Below are 13242 nucleotides of genomic sequence, written 5' to 3'. Positions count from 1 at the left end.
TCAGAGCAACAAAAGCTTTGAATCTTATTTATTACATTCAATATTATGATTAAGAAAGTAATAATAAAATCATATTTAACATTAAACAACACAGCTAATCTACTTAATCAAGACTGCTTGAATGTGGTTTGATCCAAGTGGATTGACAGTGACTAAACAACCCACCAGCTGTCATTTTGATTGAAATATTGCTATCCTGAATGGTGCATCACTTTTTCTAAACAATGACTTTAAACCAGTGAGAAGAACAGAGAGAGAAAAAAACTCGAATGTAGTTTGTTACCAAAACTGTTCTGACTATGACTTAGTATTAGTGTGTAGTGTGTTCATGGAGGATACCATCATATAAGAAGCTGATTGAGAAAATAAATGTTCAGGAGCTCAAAACCAACATACAGGCATTGCATCTGTATAGCACATACAGGGAATAATCCAAATAGCAGTAACCTATTAAAACAACCAGGACAAAATAGAGTAATAAATACCTATAACATATGCTACTTATGGACGGTAGCCTATTATAATATACCATAAACACAACAATATTATAATAACATAATACGGTGAACCAAAATAGATACAAATAACACCGCAGAGCATGAAAATGTGGAAAAGGTTATTAAAGAAACACTCCGGAGTCTATGCAATGCCCTTATATTTGAATTTTTTTGGCGTCTTTAAAAGTCGGAGCTCATGAGGAGCTCTTGAATGCAACAGTAGCGTGTGTGCGTGTGTGTGTGTGTGTGTGTGTGTGTGTGTGTGTGTGTGTGTGTGTGTGTGTGTGTGTGTGTGTGAGTGTGTGTGTGAGCAGTGTAGAGGAAGTGGCGGCTGATCTGGGTCCGCACCTTTTCCGGTAACACAGCACCGCCGCCGCTGTGTGACTGAACGGCTGGGGAGAGAGAGGGAGGAAGAGACACATAGAGAGCGGCAAGAGAGGGGAGAAACGGCCCGGGGACTGGGGGATGATTGCCGCAGACGTAGGTATGTATGCCGCTCTCTGTGTTCTTTGTATTTGTTCAGCTTTTCTATCCGCATAGGCAATATTTTTTTCGGATCCAAAGTTGTCCTCTGTACTAACACCCCTCCCTTCTCTGGACCGCTCTTGTGTCACAGGGGGAAGACAAGAAAGTCGGATGAATCAATGACCTTTTGAACGCTCTTCCTCTGGATGTCCCGGTGCAGAAACGGACCGGAGAGCTTCTAAATATTCGGAGAAGAAAAACTTGAAATGTGGATTTTGAAGGAAGTCTGTGCTCAACGGCGAGTTTGAAACAAGGGGATGTAATTTTTTCTTCTTACATCGGAGGGCAGTGGATCATGAAAATATATCCCCGCCCAATTCTGCGAGGGCTACACACGTACTGCTCCCATTTGAATGCTCCAATTCAAGCCGCTCAGGTCAGACCACCACCGTCCAGCTAATTGTATTGTATTCCAACGGTAGCCTACACACTTGAAAGTCGCCGCCTTTAGAATATCGACACTGGTGTCAGCCCACCGCTGCCATCACGTGGAGGGCTCTCAGCACACACTGAAACTGTTAACTTCTCAGTTGTATTGAAAACCATTTCTAGTTTCTCTCATAAGAGAAGTCTTGTTTTTTCTTTTCTTCTAACAAAGTATTTATGCACAGCAACCAAGATGGGGAAAATGCTCTCAAAGATCTTTGGCAACAAGGAGATGAGAATATTGATGCTTGGACTTGATGCTGCTGGTAAAACTACCATCCTGTACAAGCTGAAGCTGGGCCAGTCGGTCACCACCATCCCCACTGTTGGCTTCAACGTGGAGACCGTCACCTATAAGAATGTGAAGTTCAACGTGTGGGATGTTGGGGGACAGGACAAGATCAGGCCACTTTGGAGACATTACTACACCGGCACCCAGGGCCTGATTTTCGTGGTGGACTGTGCCGACAGGGACAGGATCGACGAGGCGAAGCAGGAGCTCCACCGAATCATCAATGACCGGGAGATGAGGGACGCCATCATCCTGATCTTCGCCAACAAACAGGACCTCCCAGATGCCATGAAACCCCACGAGATCCAGGAGAAGCTAGGCCTGACCCGGATCAGAGATAGGAATTGGTACGTTCAGCCCTCGTGTGCGACATCAGGGGATGGACTATACGAGGGCCTGACCTGGCTTACCTCAAATTACAAATCTTAATGTTTCTCCCATCACCAGCCTGGACACTTGGAGATAAAAAAAAGTAGCTGAGAATTTGAGAAAAAAAAAAAAAAAAAAATGCAATCTGAAGCAATTAATACCATGACCTCTCTGCTGAGTGTATGTCAAAGAGAGTAGCAATTCTGTTTTGTTTTCTTTTTCTTTTTAATAATGATGACTTCAGTATAACCCCAGATTTCATTTATACAAAAGACAATTTATTTTTTTGGCTGGCTTTCTGTTTTTTTGTAGTTTGCTTTGGTTCACATTCTGTATATTCAGTACTGTTTAAATATACAATACTCTTACTTTTGAGCTCTTCTTTTGTTTTCCTCCTTTTTGTATACTTTCTTTGAGGGGACTTTTGGGACACACACACTTATACTGTTGCCCCCTGCTTAGCTCTCATTCAGTATTCTCATGACCCAGCTACATATCCAAAGGATGGGAAAGTCCAGTCCAGAAACCATTGCCTACATCAGCATATCAATTTCATGACTCAAACTGCCTCTGTAATTTGTAAGAATGTGCATTACGGATGTGTTAGGACCTTTTGGAGAAAAAAAAAATAGCTGTTTTTTATAATTGATTGTACTTGGGTGGTTGAGGAAATGTGTTCATACCTGTTTCATGTGCAGTGATCACATCCATCATGTCTACTGTGGCAGTTTGTTTGAAAGACACTATGTGGACGCTGGATATTCACACACACTGTGATATGGATATATATTTTTGTTGTTTCAGGTTCTAAATCCGTTACCACCAGTCTTATTACTGCCTCTTTTGTTTCTCCCAGAGCTTCCGTTATTGTCGAATATTTGTAGTGTCAGCTGCCTTAGGAGGGACCCCGGTTGCAGGTGCCCCAAAATCAAGACAGTTACTGCGGCAGAAGATATTCTCAACTGCTGAGTTTGCACTTTGGGAGAGAGAGGGTGATAACCAACCAGCTGGCTGTGCACATTTAGATTTTCTGACTGACTTTTGGACCCCAGCAAGTGTTTACGAAATTCCCAACCCCCCCACCATCTCCAATGTAGGTGCTTCTTCTTTTCTTTTTCACCCATCATCATCTACCTGTACTATTAAGATCCTGCAGACACGCACCAACTCTGAGTTTAAAGTTAATAGATACTGCTCTGTTTTATTTGTGTTCCCTTTTCTTTTGCTATGCTGATGAAATAATAAAAAAATATATCCAGATCAGTACGGAAGTGACGCCTTTTCAATAAGCAGCTGCGACCGTTAGAAGAGTAGCAAAAGTAATATTTCACTTCTGAAAAAGTCAAGAGCTCACAGAGGAGGAAGTGAGACTTGGAACAAACTGTGAAGTGAGGGGAGCCTTGGCCTGTTTGCTTTCTGCATTTGTATGTGTGAGTCATTGGCTGTGAATAAATGATGAGATCTCTAGTTTCAGAGTAGTGATTGTAAGGTAAAACGCGCTTCGCTGCAGGTCTTAAAGTATCACTTTTTTGATCCAGGAGCCGACTCCTCCGATGCCTTTTGACATTTTCAAACAAGAGAAGCAAATTAAGAGGCAATGTGGAGTTGGTCCAAATCTTGAACCACGGGAGGGCAAAAGTCAACAAGCTTAAACTTTTGAATAGGGTACAGAACAACACTTGGTACTATCTTGGTAACGCCTCTTCTATATTTCAACATGGGTGCTGTTAAAAGTTTCAAGAGGAGGAAATGACAAACCTAGATTTATATTGTCCTCATGATAAAAGTCTTACATTCGGGTGAGAATGAGCTCATAAGAAGAGAGTGAATCTGGGTCACCGAGAACTTGATGAGAGCAGTGTCTTACTTCATGCTTGTGTAACTACTGAGGTTAGGGTGACAGCCTGCCTGGTGTTTTGCCCTTGGTATGTGAGTCCCTTGAGATCATTCATTTTTTTTCTTCTATTTGTTCTAACCACTTACTTGTATATCGCTGCTCAGAGTTTCACGTGTTCCCAAGGAAGGAAAAGAGCTGTGTGTCTAAAGGTCACCTTTTCCTCATGCGTCTAAAGAGGCTGGTGTGAATTGTGGGTCATGACGTGTGAATTTAAGAAACAAAAAAAAATAGTTGTCACGCCTGTCTGTGAGCAAAGACGGTGACAGTAAGTGTCAGGTTGAACTGTAAACATAAACAGTTGAAATACTGAATCCGGTGCAGGTTTTGTCTATTTCTGAACTTGCTATGTCAGTAGGTAGCATTCTTATCACTCTCAAATATCCTCATAATGTTACAGTTTGAAGGACATTTTTCTTTTTTTCCTGATAAGCTACTGTAGCAATGTTCAGTCCAGGAATTCCTGTGCAGGAATGCTTGCTCTCTCTATCTCTGTATTTGCTCACGCAGTGTTTATTCTGTAGCTGTTGATTTGAAGTTTGACCTGTTGCTCGGTTGAAAGCGGTACCGTTAAAGTGACATGTCCAGCATGAAGGACGGGGACAGGCAGTTGAACTGAGATAGGCGCACTAATGCCACAGTCCATAGTCTCTGCTGGAACGGCTCACTTTCCAGTTTTTGGGGAATTACAGGAACGTTGTGCATTTTCACAGTGCGCTTCTGTAACGAAGCCACTTAATTTGAACAATTGAGGGCCGTGCCTCTGGTGTGTCAGGTATGATCTTGTGTGCGTACAATTGATCCATTCATGACTTCCATTGTGGATGTGGAAATCCAAAATCTACAAGCACTTTTTCTTTTCTCGGGACAGGAAATATGTAATATAATAAAATATAAATAAATAAATAAAGGGAGAGCAGTTTGAAACAGCTCCTGATGTAACATGTAGCTGAGGTTCAGCAAAGGACTGTATTATCTGTTGAAATGACATTACGCCAGCGCAGAGCCAGTGGTTCATGCTGCTCAAGACATGTCCGAGGCCTTTTGTACAGCTGTCACTGCACTCAGCAGCAGATGCACCGCACACGTTGGCTGGTGTCAAACGCTGTCCGACTCACCTGTGGCCCTCAGTTAAAGGACACGATTTCAAGCGCTTCCTTTCTCTTGTCTCCTCTCACAACCAGGTAGAATCTACGAATTCAACAGCATTTTGGTCAAGAAAAACCTGCCTCAGAGAGTCGATTGCTAGCAGAGAAGTAGCTGAAACTAATCCACAGTGAAGTTGTTCACAGTTACCCCTGCAACCTCATAGATACATTGAGACATTTCTTTCAGTTCCTTCTCCTCGTCATCATCAGTCAAGTCAGGACCTCAGATGTGATTCACTTGAAATGTGTTTCCGGTGACCAGTCTCCCAGTGAAAGCTCACTACGGAAGTGTTGGATGTGAATGAAAGCCCGAGTAGACCTGCTCCGTTTTCTTTCACATTCAGCTTTAGCCTCGAGCTCTGCCATTGTATGTTGCTGGGCGGGGGTGGACTAAACTATTGTACGCCTTTTGAAGAGGGTGGTTTCAAACAATACTTTTAAAATGGAGCTCATTGGCAGTTCCTCTGTCATTTGTTTACTCAGGCGTTCCTCTTTGATTTTAATCTCACTTCAGTTTGTCATTCAGCGAACCAGGAAACTGTCACAGACAATGCACATTTCATCATGAAAGAGTCAGCTGCTCATGAAATGTGACATGCTTTCAGGGAAATATTCACCTGTTTGCCCGGTGCCAAACCAGCCGTTAACGACGTGTGTCATGCCACTGTAAATCTTAATCTACGAGCTAAATGCAGTACAAGCATGGGTTGTGTTTGTGTTAACTTCAACCACACGTACGCTAACTCATAGAGTGAGATCTCGAGTTGAATAGACACACTTATGTATCATCGCGGTTCTGTTCTACCCACGGGTGTTTCCATAGAGCTGGGGAGTTTAGAGATGGCATGCTGTCTTTGCTTAAAGAGTCATTTGGCCAAATGAAGCACTCTGCCAGAGTTTCAACCTCCATCTTTCTCCCATCATGTTTGTACAAATGTGTTTATGTGTTAAAGTGTTAGTGCGATTGGCCGGTGTAGATAGGTACAGAATCTGTGGAATGAAAAGTGAAGGGATACAGACATTTTGAAGACATTTAGAAAAACAATGCATGGACTGCCGACAATGAAGCTTAGCTGTATATGTTAACAACAGTTATATTTTACAGTTTTGCATGTTGGCATGAGGTCTGCCTTCTCCGACTGCTCTTCTAGTTGTAAATGTTATCATATAGAGAGATATGCTAATTAGTGAGCTTCAGAGGCGCTGGTTGGCAATTTTCGTACCTTTGGACAGAGCCAGGCTAGCTTAGCACTTCCAGTCTTTGTGCTAAGCTAAGAATTTTTCCTATTTTTTGTATCTGATAGCCGTCTTTTTTCAGATTTTTTTTTGTGTGTGGGCATTTTGGGCCTTTATTTGTATAGGACAGCTTAGACTTGAAAGGGGAGAGAGAAGGGGAATGACATGCAGCAAAGGGCCGCTGCATCCAGGAGTAAACCTCTGTATGTGGGCGCCCACTCTACCAGGTGAGCTAACCAGGCGCCCAGCTAAGCTAAATATTTAACAGACAGACATGAGAGTGGATCAGTCTTATCATCTAACTTGTTGCCAAAAAGCGAACAGGTGTATTTTAAAAAAAAATTTTGTAACAAGATTAATTAGAGTAATCATCATAATCTGAAGTCTTTGGAAATTTATTGTTTATCAGTAACTGTTGGCATGAACCTCATCAGTTTGGGGAGTAGCATGTAGCAAGACTGCAGCCGTGACATGTGTTTATCTAAGTGGAATTTTATAAGAAAAGCGTCCATTAAATAGTTCATTAGAAAATCGTCTATGCATGATCAAACTAGTCACTCTAACACACCCCTCTGCCTAATCTTTATCAAACCAGTTCTTTGTCAGCGCGTCAAGGATACGATTCGCCCTGGGATTGCTTTTGTTTTCCCGTGTTTTTCAAAAACCACTGTCTTTTGATTGAATGATTATCTTCACAGGCATTTAACTGTCCAACAACATCCACTACTGACACACACAAAGGGACTTCAGGACTGGCTGGATGGGCTCAGAAAGTCTCAATGTCTCAGTTGTCATGGAGCCCGTTTAAACAGTGTCGTAAAAGCAGCGTGCAGAGTGACATTCAGCTTCCAGGCAGTTGTAAGCTCCTCAGAATCTGTCGCACATTGCGTTTCCCTCGGCCTTGGACAATTTGCTAATAATTACAGGGAGCCTGAGGCCTGTGTTTGCATTTGGCGGAGTAGTTGTGCAGTGGGAGGGATTTGTGCAGTAATGATTCAGGCTCACAGATGTAATTAATTGCTTTTTCACATCCTTCAGAGCAGAACATGATTTGTTCACTGTCTTGTAAAATGTAAAAGAAGAGCAGGTGGAAAGACCTTATGTTTGCATAAAACAGTGAAACAAAATACAATCAGGCCTGGTACACATATTTTCACTTTGCTTGCCTGAGGTTTTGCTCAAAATCTATTTAAACTACACTTTAAATTAAATTAATGCAGTTGTGATCAGTATCCTTTTTTCTTTTTACACCAATAACGAATTTAGTGGGCTAAAATGTCTGTAAACATTAACAATATATACAAAACATGAACAGGAATTTAGCTCTAAGACAAATCTTTCAGTGAAAAGATGACTTTTAACCCTGGCACTTCAGTATATAAAAATCTGAAATAAATAACAGGAAGCTACATGATTTTCTAATTACAGAAAGACTTCCTCTATAGATAAAGACCTAAACTGATGTGTACATGAGTTGTGCTTTCGTTAGTTACAGGAAGTGACATATACTGCAACCTTCCTGTGTGACACATGGCCCACCACAGCAACAGATGGACACATTGAGACAAAAAAAAGGATTAACAGGATAGTAGAGAGAAGTAATATGGACGAGTCTGGGTCTAAAACAGAACATAGTTGAGTAAATGATGTGTTTGTTCAACAGCACTGTAATTACCTGGACTGACTTGCTATGAAACGGAAACATAATCTAGTCTTGATGCAGAAACCTTGACTGCTTTTAATATAAGTTTGGCCAACAAGTGGAATGTACATCATTTGTATCTTAGTTTATCTCTAAGTTAATTTCCTTCTGTTCATCTCAAGTGGCAATAAAAGAACCAAGACGTGTGTGTATTCCTTTACACGTTCTTTAAAAGCTGTGGTAATGAAATCTTTTGAACCCAGGTCAAAGACACCTTGTGTAATTATTAATAGGTCGGCTGTGGAATATTGTCAGACTACACAGGGAGCCAATTATCGCTTTCTCTCTCTCTTCTCTCTCTCTCTCTCTCTCTCTCTCTCTCTCTCTCTCTCTCTCTCTCTCTCTCTCTCTCTCTCTGGTGCCTGTTGGCAACCTCCTATTTACACAAGCACAGAAATAGAGTCACCAATACAACTTTCATCCCTAAATAACACACAACACTAAATCCAAAAATAACCCACCACACACAGTCTTCCCACCGGCTCCTATTAATGACCCGTCTGAGGAGCCATCTGCTTTCCTGTAAGGCCCAGCAGCTGTGTGTGTAGCCTATGTGCTCGGGTCATGTACATGTATGGCAGGTTGTTGGCAGGTGCTCCATGGAGCTCAATGATTTGTGAAGGGACTCCAGTGCGATGAAAGCAATCAGAGAAGAACGTCTCAGCTCACTAGTCAGTGTTTAAGCTGAGGCCTCATGATGTACAAGTGCACGCTGGGACAATGTTTCCTGTTTCTCTAAAGATTACAGGTTGTAAGTGCTCCACAGTACTTTTTGAATTAAGTTGTAATGATGGTTCTCTTTGCAAGTGTTGCAGTTATTCGGTTCTTTTTGTATACTGTGATGGAACCTAATCAATAATTAATTTCAGTTGAAACACTGGAATACATAAAGTGTACTGCCGAACCAACTGACAACAAAGGTTAATCTTTCACATGTGCAGCAGATTTATGTGTATTTGGTCCATAGCTGGCCAATTTGGCTCAAATGTTGTTTCTATGAGGTCATTGGATGACTTTCTTATCCCTTGCTTCTCACATGATTTTTTCTTATCTTGCTCAATGATAAATCTAACAATATCATTATGTGCAATCAAAGTGCCCCAGTTAGTCACAGGGTTGGACGCGTGCAATTAAGGCTGAGTCCTTACCGGCCCAGGGCTCTCTGCTGCAGGTCTTCCCCTTTCCTCTCTGTCACTATCTTAATAAAGCATTAAAAGTGCCCGAAAGTCAGCATATATTTAAATACTATTGAAATAAAAGCTATTTACTGAATATACTTGATGTGACTGTGTACAGCGGTTTGTTAAATCTATTGTGTACAGTATCTACAAGCAGTTTTTAATGCCTTCATTTTCAGTGTTTTGCAACAAACCTGCTTGTGTCTGCAATTAAGTCCTCATCGCAGGGAGCCAAAATCACTAGCGGAGCCTGTTGTGTCCGAGAATGGAAATATGCTGAGCCATCTGCAGTATCATGCCTGCTCTATGTAGGAGTCTGCCGTCTCCTCAAGTGGGCGTATGCTATGGTGTCTCTCACACACACACACACACACACACAGGCATGCGTGCACTTGTGCATCACAGGTAGGACACTGTCTTTTATGTTACAAACATGGCCTCATGCATTTATTACACAAGCCTGCACAGTGATGTTTACATATCAGATCATGACATGATTTTATTCATTTAAAGTGATTTAATAAATCTTTTTGCTCTATTTGGTATGTATATCCAGAATTCTTAGGTTTGACTTCACCAGTCCAACTACAAACAGGGGAGACAGGGTTGCTAAATAACAGAAATACCTTTTCTTTGTTTGCTCTTGTCTCTATGGCAACATTGACAAAGACTCAGCAGCAGATGGCTGAAGCACATCTAAGTGGTCTAAACCTGACAGGCTTGACTCCCATCCCTTACTTACCATTCTTCAAATATCTATCTTTTAAAGCAGCGTCAACTAGATCCAGATCAAGGAAATCGGTCCGGAGCCATCTTCACGTCACCGATGCGCTGACGTTATGGGTATATATATCATAGAAACAATCCAGCAGTCACATTCATCATGAACTCTGTCTGATGGCGTAGGCCTACAGTATGTGAAAGCCAAAATACCAAAGCATTAGTGGGATCATGCAGTTATAGGCAAGTAGCGTGTTTGAAGAGAGAGTTTTCTAAATGTCTGTTTTTTTTAATCATTTGATTTACTCTTGTGTCTATATTCATTTCCCAGTATGTGTTCAGTATTTTGTTATTACATGCATATATATATATATATATATATATATATATATATATATATATATATATATATATATATATATATATATATATGTATGTATTTATCATTTGTGAACATGTGGCGACATTTGTGTATATGTTATTCAGAACGTTTGAGTGTAGAGTTATTCCAGAAAGGTCCTTATTTAAAAATGATCGGTAGCTACTCTATGTTTTGCATGACTTGAAATGCAGCCTGCCAAAAAGCTGCATAATGATAGCAGAGGTAATGCATTCCACATGTTCACAATTAGGCATACAATCTCATCTGTGATTTTCTCACCAAATATGGTTTCTAGATAACTTGTGTGATGCAACATGGTTCATTGCTACTAGTAGACTACACATTCCTTTCCAATTTGGCTCGTTAGATCCCTTTGATTCATGCCGGTGACATAAACATCAAATCAAGCTGCCATAAATGGAAATTTTTTAATTGTTATGTACTACTGATTTATTAAGGTAAAGTACTGTCAGAATTTTATGCCAGTAGTATATATAGTGAACTGTGAATATAAATAATATAAGCTACAGTAGCAGGACATGCAAGCCGGCCGAGACCTCGCATTGTGATCAACTCATGAGAATCATAAAGTGGCTATCAATCAAAACGGCCATGTCCTTTTGTTTTTTTATTAATCACATCTGCTTCTCTTTATCACTTTAACTGCCAGAGGGTCTAGATGACAGAACTCATGACATCATGGAAAGACAGTTTCTATATATACAAACAGTTTCCTTGTGTATTTGTGGCAGTGAGGTAGTAGTTGTGAACAGAAAGACAGTTTGTGGGCACAAAGTCAACACCACAATTACAAGCATCTACCGTGCTAAGTATCCTTTAGCAGGTTGATGAATCTCTCCCACTGTTCTGTGATCTCAGTGAAAAGCTAAAAGCGAAATTCTTTTCTGGACATTAATAAATCACCACATAATCATGAAATTCACAGCATTCTTCACATTGTAAATTCCTGGGTATGGAGTAAATACTTCCTACAGTGCAGACTGGATCCTTGCCTTGCTGATTGATTATTATGGCCGTAAACAATGTAAATTAAGGGGAGCAGAAAGCAGAGGAAAGTGACAGAGAAAATGGGAAGGATAGAGGCAGAGAGAGATTGAGAGAGTGAGGAGGGTGGGACCGTAATCCCAAAATGGGAAAGAAAGAAATGTACACTCACTAGAACACGCACACACACACACACACACACACACACACACACACACACACACACACACACACACATCTGGTCCATCCAGTTTCTATTTTGTATCTCAGATGAAAAGTATGTGAGAGGTTAAACTTCTGATTCACAGTCAAGCTTGCATGCTACTATACACCCTAAATTGAGTAAGCACCAGTCAGTTGGTTGTACAGTTTTTTTAAGTGTGCTGTCATTCATAGATTAAGGGTGTGGTTTTTTGGTTTGGTTTATAATGAAGCTCATGAGTCATCACCACTTCCAGTGTCATCAACTGTCTTTCTGTAGTTGCGGCAATGTGTGAGGGAAGGCATGACCATTTCCATTTTGAATTTGTTTTCATATCACTCTCATGTAACATCTTTCCATTTGCACAGGTAAATGTTTTAATGACACCGGCATACCCAATAGCAGTTAAGGGCCAATGTCATCACATGTAGAATACTGCATGGCGCCTCTGTGCCCTGCAAGCAAGCCACTACATGTCTACAGCCTGCCAAGATCATGAAGAGGCTAATGTTCCAGATAAAGGCAGCCATGCCGCTGTGGAGACTGCACAGATTCTGTTACTGACACCCCAGCTTTGCGTTCTGTCCAAAAAAGCCTGCAGCAAAGGCTTTGCTTTCTATCTCATCAAATAACAATGAACAGCAACCAGCTTGCTGAAGGAAAATGTGCCTAGTGGCCTATGTGACAAGACAGTGGTATCTGATCCAACTGCATCCCATTCACTCGTATTACTCTAAACATTTGAATCCCTAAGCATTATCCCAACAAATACACACATGGCGGAATGCAGTGGGTGGTAATGGTCCAGTGCGAAGGTATAACAGATATTTAGACAAACACATGAGTGTAAATAGTTACAGTTTACTAACTTCATAGACTGGAAAGTTGTAATTTGCAACTGAGGTGCACTGCCCTCATGTGGTCACAGTTATGAGTAGGCCAAGTGCAGACATTACTCTTTTGTGTGCGTGTGTGTGTGTGTGTGTGTGTGTGTGTGTGTGTGTGTGTGTGTGTGTGTGTGTGAATGGTGAGTGAGTAAGTTAGTGAGAGAGAGAGAGAGAGAGAGAGAGAGAGAGAGAGAGAGAGAGAGAGAGAGAGAGAGAGAGAATGGAAGTGTGGGCTCCAGCCGGCCTATATCTGACTTTCTCCCAACTCCCATATGAAATGCAGACAAGAAAAGAAGGTGTCTTGTCTGGGGCGCAATGGTGACCCACATCCTAGCTACACCACACCCCCTGAAGCATCTCATTACGTCAGACTTCATAATGACACACGAGATCAGAGCTATATGATTTCCATACATAACATCAAATGGCCTGGTCTTTAACTTTAAGTGTGCCAGTACGCCTCTACATGCCAGGGGATGTAGGCACTTCCTCTGGATTTCGAAATGCCTCATTTCTATCATCAGTGGGAGCGAGCTTCTCACCAAGGCTGCATCCATTTCATGTTCCATAGGAGGGCTCATGCTTAATTGCATTTGTATATTTAATATTTAATGCATTTCATTCTTTTAATCGCAGGTACAGTATTTTTTACCTTTAAATCCGCCGACACGCACGCATTTCTCCTGATATAAGTAATTTTGTCAACTACTTTGAGACACATTTTGAACGACCACCCCTACACAATATGGTACGCCCCACTCCTTGCCGTTAGCCGTTGT

General features: G+C 41.3%; 1 protein-coding gene across 1 annotated transcript; it reads left to right on the top strand.

Moving 5' to 3' along the window:
- The first annotated feature begins 804 nt into the window (after positions 1-804).
- Positions 805-3372, top strand: arf6a (ADP-ribosylation factor 6a). Its single transcript, XM_028605706.1, has 2 exons — positions 805-981; positions 1114-3372. Exon 2 carries the CDS (start codon positions 1642-1644, stop codon positions 2167-2169), a length of 528 nt encoding a protein of 175 aa, XP_028461507.1. The 5' UTR covers positions 805-981; positions 1114-1641; the 3' UTR covers positions 2170-3372.
- The last annotated feature ends 9870 nt before the right edge of the window (positions 3373-13242 follow it).

This window comes from Perca flavescens, chromosome 18 (genome assembly GCF_004354835.1).
Source record: "Perca flavescens isolate YP-PL-M2 chromosome 18, PFLA_1.0, whole genome shotgun sequence".
Lineage (NCBI taxonomy): Eukaryota > Metazoa > Chordata > Actinopteri > Perciformes > Percidae > Perca > Perca flavescens.
The sequence above is the reverse complement of the archived record's forward strand: the minus strand, read 5'-3'. Positions and strand labels throughout refer to the sequence as shown.

Excerpts from the sequence above, each read along its gene's own strand:
- arf6a (XM_028605706.1), top strand. The coding sequence starts at position 1,642 with ATGGGGAAAATGCTCTCAAAGATCTTTGGCAACAAGGAGATGAGAATA.